Source organism: Myotis davidii, unplaced genomic scaffold, assembly GCF_000327345.1.
Source record: "Myotis davidii unplaced genomic scaffold, ASM32734v1 scaffold809, whole genome shotgun sequence".
Classification (NCBI taxonomy): domain Eukaryota; kingdom Metazoa; phylum Chordata; class Mammalia; order Chiroptera; family Vespertilionidae; genus Myotis; species Myotis davidii.
In genome coordinates, this window is record NW_006300017.1 from 319,909 (window position 1) to 332,567 (window position 12,659).

The window sequence follows — 12,659 nt, forward strand, 5'->3', positions numbered from 1 at the left end:
AGGCAGAGCAGATGTCTTCCAGGGCCTTGAGAAAGGCTTCCTGGGCCTCTGCATAGCCCACCCTTGGCCTCACTGCCTTGTCTCTGTGGCCCTAACCATCCTTTGAGATGAATCGCTGACCACTGCAAAAGTGCAACCAATCCTGACAGCTTTGGAGTCAGGCCAATTTGGGTTTAAATCCTGTCTCTATGGCTTGCCAGCTAAGTGATCTTCACATACTCTCAGTTTGTCATTGAGAATGTGGGTGAAACACTGAGTTTATAGGATAACTAACGGATTTGAGTCATGTGTCTAGCCTGAGTCAAAGGAAACATGCGACCCTGGCAACTGCTGCTCTGGTGGTTCCACACCCCCTACCTTCTACGTGGATGTTTTCCAAGTACATTAAAGCTGAGGTCAGATTTTGGTGGGTGAGGGAGTGAGCAGTTGAGATGGGTGAGATGGGGGGAGTGGTGCTGAGAGACGTCATTAGGGTGTGGGGCACTGAGCAGGAAAAATGGGAGAGGTCCAAAGCCAAGCTCTGTGGCAAGGTCCAAGGGCAAAGGATCAGTCTACAAGGGCAATGCAAAGTCACCACTGTTCACTCAACAGGTGCTGTTGGGAGCCGGCCACGGGTCAGGCCCTGTTTTCAGAAAGAAAGGTAAACACAAGCTCTGCCTTTACAAAGCTTGTGCTCCAGTGGGACTTTGAATATTCTCTGTGCTAGTCTAAAGCTCAATCAGTAAACACATGAACAAAATGAATAAATATATATTTAAATCCTCGCAGATTCTGAGAAGAAAACATTTGGAACAAATAGGTGATCATCTCTTTCATCTCAGGAATATCCTTCCTTCTGGGTGATCTTGAAAAGACAGAATTCAAGAATTGGAGAGAACTGAACTTGAATTCTGACTCTGCTCCTCTCTACCAGGATGACTTTGGACAAGACAGTCACCTTCCCTGAATCAGTTATTATTTTTTAATGTATGAAATGGGGAGGGGATAGTTTTCCCTACTCTTGCAATGCTGCTCAGAGGATTAGTTCAAATGCTGTGGTAGATCACTGAGTATAAATAAAGGATGAATAAATATTAAGTAAATTAGAACCAGAAGAGGAATAATTGCTGATCCCTCAAATAGCATCTTTTGTGGGGATCATGCTTTAAGTGAAGAGACCTTGTGGAATATTAGGTCCTCAAGGATAATTGTCAAACACCAGCTGGAGGCAAACTAGGCATGGCCAACAAGCAGTGCCCTGGCCCCTCCTGAAACAATGCCAGGAGGCTGCCAACCATAAAGAAGAGCTTCCCAAGGAGGCTAGTCCTTCTAAGGAAGGGAATTTAGATGCCCAACTCTTGGCAAATGCCACATGTAAAGAATCTTTATTTATGGTTAACAATAATTTAATTTCGTTACAATGGCTCTTACAAATATCAGGTTTAATTAAATATTTTTCAGGGATAAATTGAAAGTAAGAACATGTAATTATGCCCTTTCCCCTCACTCTAGTTCCTCAGTCTTCACCCATTTCAATGCTAAACATGAGCTGTTTTCTTCAAGCCTGAAGCTGAATAGCTTTGAAAAGCTTAAACGATGTTGCAAAGCCACCAAACAAACTGTGAGTGTCAACAACGACAACAGCAAAATATCTTGGGGACATATATGCTGACAAAAATAACTTAGTCTTCAGCACACAGAAAGAAGAGACAGAGAACCTTAGAAATGATCGTGAGATAAATTTCAGAAATTGTAAATGGAATAATGGTCAACTGGTGTGTCTACTCTGGGCCAGAAGGAAGGTGTTATGGCCACAAGGGAAAGTCAAGGGTGGAGGGAACAACTACATTAAGAAATAAATAGCCCTAGCCAGTTTGGTTCAGTGGATAGAGCATCGGCCGGTGGACCAAAGGGCCCTGGGTTCGATTCCGGCCAAGGGCACGTGCCTTGGATGCAGGCTCCTCCCCAGTCCGGGTCTTGGTTGGGGCCGTGCAGGAGGCAACCAATCCATGTGTTTCTCTCACATTAATATTTCTCTCTGTCTTTCCCTCTTTCTTCCGCTCTCCCTAAAAATCAATGGAAAATTATTATGGAGGATTAACAACAGCAACAAAATAAACAAACAAATAAAATAAAATAAAGTCCACTTTGGAGAGGCTACCTACTTCATTAAATTACATAGACTAAGCATCTGATATTTAAAAAGCAAATGTGTGCACTTAACATCGAATTAACCTGCAGGTCTGGCTTCAGGAACCAGGTTTGCTGCTGCAGTCACAGGGGGGAGGGGGCAGGGAGGGAGGCTGCTCACTCTCCCTCTACAGGAGCAGGAGTTGGAAACCAAGTGCCCAAACTCAGCATGAAGTTCCCAGAAAATTGCACAAGCTTCCTGATGAGGTCCTGCCTCATCCGGGGTTCGGAAGCTTAGAAATTAAGTGTCCATTACGGGCGATGCAGGTGTTGAAATGTGTTACCACCCTTCCCTTCCATGACTGCAATAAACATGGCATGGCTCTTTAGCAACAGTGGGCTGCAGAGCTGTCAACCTGCTAAAATAGCAGGTGGTAGTGTGATCGCATTTAAAGAAGAAAAAGGAAAGAATCCTGCAGGCACTTGCACTGGGTGGTAGCCCAGTCAGATCAAGGGTAGGATCTGAAGTCTCTGAAGAGAGAGTTTTGTTCTGAAATGGGGATAGTTTTCTAAGTCTGAATATGAACTCGGTGACCTTCCTAATGAGACACCAAAAGGATAAGGATCTTCTTGGTGATTAAAAGAGGAGCCGGGAAATCTAATTAAGGATGTGTGCGTTACCCTTGTGGATGGAACATAAACCTATTTTCAGCTGCTGAAGGCGCAGCATCCCCCCTCCAAGGGGGCTTTCCTGCCATTGTCTGTAATTACGGTGCAGCGCGGTGCTGTTTTACAGGGGAGGTTAGCTGGGCTCTGGTGGGTGAGGACCGGCGGATGAGCCGCACACACGGGCAGCCATCTTTCTGTTGTTATGGAATAGGGGAGGACTCAGAGCAATCCTGAGTTTCATATTAACCACAGAGACAAACGTTGAAGTTCCCAGCAGAAGTGAATGCAAATCGTCAGCTCATCACAAACCTGAAAGAGGCGAGACCGTGGTCCATGCCGAACCATAGGCTGTGGCGCGTGTGCTGACATCAGCACAGCCTGGCTGCTCCCTGTTAAATTCTAAACGCTCAGGCTAATCGCCAGATGTCAGTGATTCGGGCGGGGGGTGGGGTGCGGGGGAGCCACGAGGAACCTCATCAGAAATGAGATGTGAAAGGTCTGCATTTTTGCCCCCTAATATGTTGACATTTTGCAGGTTTGGGAAAATACAAATGATAATGCTGCTGTCATCGGCCAAAAGCAATGGTGTTTCTCTCTGACTCATCTCCTCCCACCTGGATTTAAATTGAGGATTTGGAAAATAAAAATCATATCCATTATCAGCAGGACGTGGACCAATCTGGGCAGCTTTTGATGGCTCTGCAAGAAGAAATCCTTTGGTGAACATCTTTCTAAACTGTGAGCTGGGATGTCTGAGATAGTTTTGCTCACAAGAAAAACCCACGGGGGGAGGGAGGGAACCCTAGATTTCAAATTAGAACTAAGAGGCTGGAATGCAAGGGAAGGGTCAGAGAAATAATGCTTTACCTTCCCTGGGAAGAGAAGACAAGAAATCCTTTTGAACACTTGCCTTTTCTCTGGTTAGTGAAGAGGTCCATACTGTATAGAGGCTGCAATGGATGCCTCACTGACTAGAATATATATTTATTCATTCAGCAAATGTTTACTAGGCAATAACCATTACAAGATACAGCCCAATATTCTTTCTTTTTTTTAAATATGTTTTTGATTTCAGAGAGGAAGGGAGAGGGAGAGAGAGAGAAACATCAATGACTTCCCTGCAGATTTTGATGAAACAGGTCTGCGGCAAAGCCCATGACTTGCGCTCTTAAAACACCCCGAGTGAGTCTAACCCAGGCTCAGATAGTGCTTGGTAAGGCGCTGGAAGACGTGGACGGGGCCCTTCCGCTCAGTCATACTGAGCCTGGGCAGACCTATGGGGAAGGAACTAGAATCAGACTAAGACAGAATGGGGAGAAGCAAGTCACCATCTGCTCATGTCCCAGAAGCTAGGAGTGGAATGTTGGGGGCCCATGGGGGGCCCGGAGCCGGGAGGAGGCTGGATGCTCTGAGGGAGCAGCGCTGCTAGGCCGAGGTGTGGAAGGCACTGGGACGGGGTGGAGACACCACCACTGACCCTCCCATTTGGGGGAATGGAGGGAAAGGGAAAAGGCAATAGAGGGTGGTTCATGGTCGGCGTGCTCAGGGGAACCCTCACACTCCTCAACCCAGTCCTCAGGCATCACCTGGAGCCATTTAGGGGAAAGGTGTGGTTGTTTGGGCACCTCAATACAGGAGTGGGCAGGAGTGTGTCGGGGAGGTGGGGACTTAAGCGCTCTGCCTACAAGGACCGTGTGGTCCACGGGGAGGGCAGCAAAGGGTGGGAGAGGAGAGGAGCTGGTCACTGCTGCTTCTAGCTGGAGAAAATCCCATTTGAAGAGCCAGCCTGGTACGTGTATTGATTCTGGAGGAATGGCCACGGGCCAAAGGAAATGGAGACTCTGTCTTCAGGGTTCCCAGGGGTTGGGGGGACGCTGAGGTTGGCTGCAGCTTACTAGTAGCTGCTCGGAGGGGCTGAGGCTTTGCCGCAGGGAAGAATGCAGAGCCCAGATGTTGCCTTCACTGGAGTCTTTTGCCATTTTCCTTCGCAAGGACAGGATTGCTCTGAGTCGTCCCCTATTCCTGATACTTAACTCTTAATGTAACTAATTTGTACCGCTACGATTTCACAGATAAAAAGTGAGAAATCTGTTTTCCTCTCTGCAGCGACGCCCTCCTTTCTGGCTTTGTTTGCATTCCCTGCCCCTCTGCCTGCTGGTTCCAGTAATCCAAGCATTTATATGGCTCATTAAGCGCGTCGCACTCTCTGCAGCGCGGATGTAAGGATGTAATCAGGGTCGGAATCTGCTCTCTTTGCACGCGAAGGACCAGGAGGCAGGGCCTCTTGTTCAAGATTCAGTGGAGGCAACGTGAGTTGGCAAGACCAAGAAAGGGAAGGGCTTCTGGGAGGGCAGAGCAGTGGGCAGCAAGCTGAACTTGGCTGGCAGGACCTCAAGGTGCCAGGCTCAGGTGGGCTTTCAGCGGCTGCACCCACTCAGTACAGCTGACGTAGACTTAGAGCAGGCCTCCTCGCAGTAACACAGGGTACGTGCCACCATATCCGTGGGTAAGGATGCTGGGTTTTGGAGATCCATTGCTCACCCTATATTTTCATTTCAGAACAGAGACTTAGAAAGCTGAATGTAAGCTGGGAGTCCCTCTTGGCCTGCTCTATTTTATAGACAACCATGAGGCAGAGGGAGGCAGAGCTTGTCTGTAGCAAAGTGGGGACCAGAACCCAGTTTTCCTTGCTCCTGGTACTGGTCTCTTCTCTAAATTCCGCTGCCTTTTCAGTCCCTGCAGTTGCTTGGGGCTCAAGAAAGTACACAAGCTAAAACACCACTTTGAGTTGGCACACTGCCCGTATGACCTAGCCCATCTGTGTGGCTTTTGAAGGGACAGTAACTGGTGTGTGAGAAACAAACTTCTCAGATGGAGGCCAAGCACTGATCCACCCATGGGTGTCTCCCACCTACCGATGTGCCTGTCACAGTTTACCTAGTCACTTCCTGTTTCAACCCACTCACCACCCCACTGTCCCCACTATCTTTGTCTTCTCTGAATTGGCTCTTATCCCATCTTCCTTTGTTCTCTGCATGCAGGTAGGACATGTATGGGAAATGTGCCTGTGTGAGAATTCTGTTAGGAGAATGTGTTCTCTGGCTTCTTGGTACACAGTCAGATGGTCTCCAAAAATAAAACTTACAGTCCTCAAGGGCAAACGCCAATGCATGCCTGGGAATATGGTGTGTGTGTGTGTGTGTGTGTGTGTGTGTGTGTGTATGTGTGTGTGGGGTATGTGTATATGTGTATATGGGTTGTAAATGTAAAAATGTTCTTTAAAATAATGGGCTTAGATTTAGGTAGAAGAAGGGAGATTTGAGTGTGCCAAATAGGTGCAAGCAGGCTGACTGTTTATATGGGGTTCTACCCAGAAGGTGATCCGCCAAAATCTGTGATGCATTGCCAAGCAGTGTGAGTTGTAATGAAACAGAAGAGCTGAGACACTGGAACCAGGCACATTGGCTTTCTTCCGGCTCAAGCACTTACAAGCCAGTGTGAGCTGAATAATCTGCCCAACCTATCAAATTCTTCCTCTGTACAGGTGGGATAAATATAGTATTTACTTCTTAGAGTCATTAATTGAGGTAAAGCAGGGAGAACATTCAGCCCAGTGCCCCCTGTAGGTGGTAAGTGATAAGTAATATTTTGCACAATCAGGGAGACATTGAGGACTAGAAACAGCATTCATGGACATCAGAAAGGTCTGTGAACTGGACAACATCCCTTTCATCTGGTGTTGAAGCGATTGCCACTCAGGCAGAGCATCAGAGAATCATCTTTGTGGGGACCATGCAGAACATCTTACCCAAACACTTTCACTGATGAAAAACCCAGAGTGCGCCAAATTGATTTCCCAAAACCATTCAGAGTGAGCAGCCGAACCTGGCTCCAAGGAGGCTCCGACTCCTAGGCCCTATTCTGTTGTCACATTTCATTCCTGAGCTGAACTCCAGTCCCTGGTATCACCAACCCAACCCTCCAGTCTCTGCATATATTCATTCATTCATTCATTCATTCAACACAAATTTCCTGACCGGCTACTGTGCTAGGTTTTAAGGATCAATCCAGACATGGTCCCTATGTTCATGGAGCACATAGGCAGAAGCAGAAAAAAGTCTTTGATAAAAGAAATGAAGCGAATGGAACAAAATATCATTGCAACTAGAAGGTGAAGTCTATAGACTTAGGTATCTCTCTGTGTGTCACTGTTGCATCCTCATCACTCTGAGAAGCTGGCTCAGGGCTGGCCCTGAGGAATATTAGTTGAGTGAAGGCTGGCGAGTGCACTGTGTTAGTGCAGCATGTAGAAGTGTGACAGGGAGCGTGCATAATGAGGGACTGACCTCCCCTCAGAGGTCAGGAAAGGCTGCCTTCAGGAAGGGATGCTGGACGGGGAGCGGACACTAACCAGATGAAGCGAGACACAGCGAGTGATGGTGCGGTAAGTGAAAGTGGACAGGAGGCCTAGAGGAGTGGAAAGCACAATCCCAGCTGAGCAATACGCCTGGCAGCCATATGAAGAGCAGCAGTGATAAGATGGATCACGGAAAACACTGACAAATGCCAGCGAGAACTACAGAACTTTCTCTTTATACAACAGTCTTCAGCCTGGCATACCGCTGTGAGCAGCATCATGTTATTGACAATTCACCAGGACAGGCCAGGAAGTACTGTCCCAACTTTAGCAGAGTAACTGAGGTCTATCGTCTTTGTATGTTGTCAAAGCCATATATGTAAACATGTGTGGGGCTCTCTCCATAGGTATGACCTTATGTGGCACTCTCACCAGCCTTTAAAGGCAGGAATTAAGATTCTGATTCCATACGTGGGCAGAGTGAGGCTCAGCAAGGGTAACTAGCTGGAACGTGGCTGGCCAAGTTGGGATATAAAGCTATGTCTTTCCTAGTGTCTGAATTATACCTCCTCCCTCCCGCCAACTCATATGTTGAAGCCATATGTCTCCAGTGTGTATTTGGAGATGGAGACTATAAAAAAATAATTAAGATTCAATGAGGTTAAAAGGGTAGGGCCCTCATTCATCAGAGTTATTGTCCTAATAAGAAGACACACCAGAGAGCAATCATCTCTCTCCCCCCCCATCCTTCCCTCTCTCTCATCTTCTTTCCCTCTCTCTCTGATCCTCTTTTCTCTTTTCCTTTCTTCCTTTCCCCCTTTCTCCCTCCTCCCCTTTCTCTCTTCCCCTCTCTCCATCTCTATATCCACCTCTATCTCTCTCCACAGATGCTCACAAGCAAGTCATGTGAGGACAAAGTAGCCATCTAAAAGGTAGGAAGAGAGCCATCATCAAAAACAGTTTTGGCTTCCAAAACTGTGAGAAAATAAGTTTATGTTGTTTAAGGCATTGGCCTATGATATTTTGTTATGGCAGCCCTAGCAAATTGATATCGTCTTGATGTATATCTGCTGTTGTTATCTGCTATGTTGTTGTCTGCTCTTTCCTTAGTTCATGGTAAAGAGGGACAAGATCCTGGATCACCTAGTGGTTAGACCTAGGCTGCTTCTGTTGGCTCTACTCCGTGGTGGGCAAACTGTGGCTCGCGAGCCACATGTGGCTCTTTGGCCCCTTGAGTGTGGCTCTTCCACAAAATACTACGTGGGGGCGCGCACATACAGTACGATTGAAACTTCATGGCCCGTGCTCAGAAGTTGGTATTTTGTGGAAAAGCTACACTCAAGGGGCCAAAGAGCTGCATGTGGCTTGCAAGCCGCGGTTTGCCGAACCGCAGTTTGCAGACCACTGGCCCTACTTCCTGTCACTGACACCACTAACTGAGGGGGCGATAGCAGGGTCTGTGGCTGAGCACTCTAACCCCACCTTTCCTCGTGGTTTTCTCAAGACCAAGGATGGACAGTCATAGACCCCAAGGTGTGGGCGGAGCAAGGGGCCTGTGACTGTCCTAGATCCAGCGCTGTGAAAAGACAGTCACAGAGTGTTTCCAGGTCTGGGCAAGTCAAAGGTTAGCACTTTTTATATGACTGAGAGTGATCATGTGAAAGGAGGGCTGTGAGCCACCTGCTGCCTCATCTAAATGCCTCACTCTCTCTCCCTAGCCTCTGGGTAAACACCAGCGTCTGCTGAAGGGCCCAGCGTGGATTCACTAGCTAAGTGTACCTCAGTGTTGCTTAACCTCTTTCTTCCTCCTTTACACTCATGTTTAAAATGGGGTTAATGACCTGTCTGCGCAGCACTAACATGGTGTCTGGAAATCAGTAGATATATTTATTATCATTAATGACTCCAAGCACTTGTACTTTACAATGAAGGTTTTAGAATTAAGTCTTTAGCCCTTTTTGCCTTGGGCTGAAAGTAAAAACATTCCCACGAAGGTGACTTCCCCATGGAAACAATAATCTGATAATCCATTTGGTCTCTGGCTGGCTTCCTCTTGGTGTTGCTGTGTATAGAAATCGCAGAATGGTCATCCTTTTAAAGGCCACCAAGTAGAAGAGGTTTGTTTGTTTGTTTTGGGGGGTGGGGGTGGGGCAGGACCCTTTCCCTGAAACATATAATGGCATTTCATATGTGTGCATGTAAAAGCTATCTCGGTCTACATGCCTGCCACTTAAACTGTACAAACCAAATCCCTAAGTCTATCTACTAAGGATAAATCAGCCAGGGAGGTGGAGCAGGCAAGCCTGTCTCGGAAGTAGGCTCAAGTTCAAAGGCATAGGCATTCAGGCAGGCAGAGGAAGGAAGGAACATGCGGTACCCACCTGCCACTGCTGATGAGGGGCTTATTTCTAAGACACACACAGCACAATGCACACACCATGCAGAGAGAAAACAGAAGACATAGATCACACATTTCAGATGGTTGGTGGACGCCGTTTAGTCAACGTCAATGCCGAAAGCTTTTGCAGTGTCTGATGGGCACATGGGCAAATGAATACCTTTTCGTTCTACTCACCAGATGCTTCCCTCCAACCACATCTCAGCAAATCAACAAATACAGACACACAAGAAATCTCACAAGCTGGCCCTGGTCCTTGGTGTGAAAAGTGGCACAAAGGAGATGGACACGGCAGTGTGGGAAGATTTAGTGAGAGAAGGACAGGGCTTCCCAGGGAGGCCGCCCTGGCTCTGGGGCACTCTCCATCCATGTGGGAGAGAAAGGCCTCCAGAGAGAAAGGCATTGACGCTCCCGCTGTGGACAGAACAGTCCTCACGAGGAGGCCTCAGAGGGCTGCTCTGTTTCTTCCGATGAATGAGGACATGACACGGCAATCAACACGAGAATCATGATGGCGGCAGTTGACTTGGCTTAAAACTATAAAGCCAACCCCCCTCAAAATCATAGACTCTTACTAGAGAAGTTAGCTGAAAATTATATCTAATTTACCTTGCAGATCTTTCCATAGCACTACAACTGAACTGTCCCCGGGTTCTGCGTTGTTATGGCAACCACCATCAAACTTGGTTCTGACTTGGGTTTACCCCTTTGTAAGGTGCAAACCTTGCCTTTCAGTAGACCAGGGGAGAGAAACACCACTGTTCCACACGTGAGGAGAGTGACAGGGGGAAGCGTTTTGTATCTAAGGGTGGTGGGTTGAGCAGTATGGATGGACATAGGCCAAGCAGCTCATGCCTTCCTCCCTCACGTCCCTCGAGCCCCTCACGTGGCCGAACCCATGCGCCCAGGCTTCCCGCACTCACCATACAGTGTGATGCTGGTGTTGGTGTTCCCAAGCTTGTTTGTGGCCACACAAGTATAGTTCCCATAATCCTTTTCTGAAACATTGAAGAAAGTCAGAGTGGATATGCGCCCTTTATTCTCAATCCTCATGCCGTCCAGGCCGGTGGCTAGCCTGCAACAGAGAAGGCACTGCTGGTCTGGTTCTACAGATATAGTAAAACAGCAGACAGGTGTTGGGAGAACTAAGATACCACTGGCTATCCCTACAGGAGGCCTTCCCTCTCCCAAACCCCTTTCCTCTGACTGACCCAGTTCCTGCACCTTGAACCATAAGCACCATAGCTCCCATCAGCAGGGAAAAGAGAAGGATGCTAACATTCCAAAGGCTACATTTACTGGTTCTCATCACTGAAGACTGCCATGTGTACAGCTAACCTCAGATTTGGAAATAAGCTCAACTCATTAGCCCATTTCCCAGGATCCTCCTCCTCTCTCTTTTGTGTGTGTGTGTGTGTGTGTGTGTATGTGGGTGTGTGTGTGTGTGTGCGTGTCCTTGTTTCTGGTTCTAAAAGAGCCTCTTGTTATAAAGAAGGCAGTAATGCATTAAAGTTCCTCCCTTACTGCACCCCTCTCCTCCCAGCTCCGTCAGCTCTGCTCAGACAGCCCTGTTTCCATTCTCACGGTACCTGGTGTCTTCCCTGAACCACTGGAATTCAGCGGTGGGCACGGCAGATGCTTCACAGCTCAGAATGCCCTTCTGACCAACGGACACACCCATGTTCTTGGCTTTTGAGATATAGGGAGGGTCTGTAGGAAAAGGCAAAGCAATTTCATGACATGGATAAAGGGCACATTCCGTCACCCTGTTGACAGATGGATTTCTTTCGGCACCTTCCCTTCCCAGTTAAATTACCAACTATTTTAGGGGAAAACCTTCTTGTTTGAAGATATTGCCTCACCCCAGCATCTTCTTTAGGACTTTAAGCCAACTCAAAGCTATCCATTCTCCCCATTGGCTAAGAGCTGTGACAGTCACAGGAAGACTGGAATGGGGCACAGCAATCTAGTCAAGTATTTTCCTGATGGAGACAACTGGGTCTTTCAGAAAACAGCATTGCCATTACCAGCTTGTCCCTCTTAGCCCCTCTTCCACCTCCCCCCCCCCCCGACTCCCTGACAATGGTCAACTCACAGTTGACGGTGATTTTGACTTTCCGCACATCAGGAGCAGCCACATCGTTCAAGGCGCTGCATTCATACTCCCCCGACTGGTCACGTTTGATGTCAGAGATTTCCAGGTATTCGTCCTCGCTCACAAAGCCCTGGCCTTCTGGGAGCAAAGGAGCAGACAGAGAACAATCATGAAACTGGGAAACCAGGGACCGAGCACATGCATGTCTAGAACTGGGAGGAGGAGGGATCTGAAGTGCTGCAGAGAGGGGGTTTAGACATCAAGATTATAAAACGCCATGTTGGTCCAAAATGATGGCATTTGAAGAAAGGACTTTTCTGCTGGAGTCTTGGATGAATGCCTTCTTGTCCAACTCACTTTAACTTTTTAGACTATTTGGTGAGAAGATTTTTTTTTCTTATATGATTTGTATGAGGATAAACTAAGAGCACATGCGAAAAAGGACAGCGCATTACTAGAATCTGATATTTTAGAGAATTGCCCTGGTCAATAATATAACAAAGACTGTGGGAATAATTTAGAGTATGTTAGTATGGCCACCTTCATTTTTTCACTATGCAGAAATGCCTTTGAATACAGAGTACAAACTACTACTTCCTGCAGAACAAATAAGTGGCCACTTAACATGTTAATACAAATAAATGCCAAATAGCTGGTTTGGTTTCAAACTGTAAAGGAGAGATAAAGTAAAGAATGAATGAATAAGAAAGCACTTTGTGATTTCTATGTAGTAGGTGTGCTATAATCTCTTGCCAACATAAACATGATAGGCCCAAATGATGGATCCGCGGTTACTAGAATGGTCTCATGGATTAAACACCCAGCTTTGTGGGGGGTATTCTGGAGGCTTAGAGGGAAACTTAAAAAATTTCAGGGAAGACACTGCAGAGCATGGAGCCTCCTGGGGCTTGGGGTAGGGCCCTATCTGTAGGAATCTCAGATTGATGGTGTTGGTCGCAGCTCTCGACCCCAACAGACATTTAATCAACCAGGTTAGTTAATATAGTAATTTCTCAAGGTTCATTAGAGGG

General features: G+C 47.2%; 1 protein-coding gene across 1 annotated transcript in view; it reads right to left on the reverse strand.

The window, feature by feature from the left end:
• OPCML (opioid binding protein/cell adhesion molecule-like) overlaps positions 1-12,659 on the reverse strand; it is a 461,714-nt gene that overhangs the window by 6,459 nt on the left and 442,596 nt on the right. Inside the window, exons 4-6 of the mRNA XM_006776048.2 lie at positions 11,629-11,766; positions 11,123-11,243; positions 10,457-10,608 (exon numbers count right to left, since the gene is read on the reverse strand). Of these exons, the coding sequence (XP_006776111.1) occupies positions 10,457-10,608; positions 11,123-11,243; positions 11,629-11,766 (411 nt within the window). The remainder of the gene's footprint in view (positions 1-10,456; positions 10,609-11,122; positions 11,244-11,628; positions 11,767-12,659) is intronic.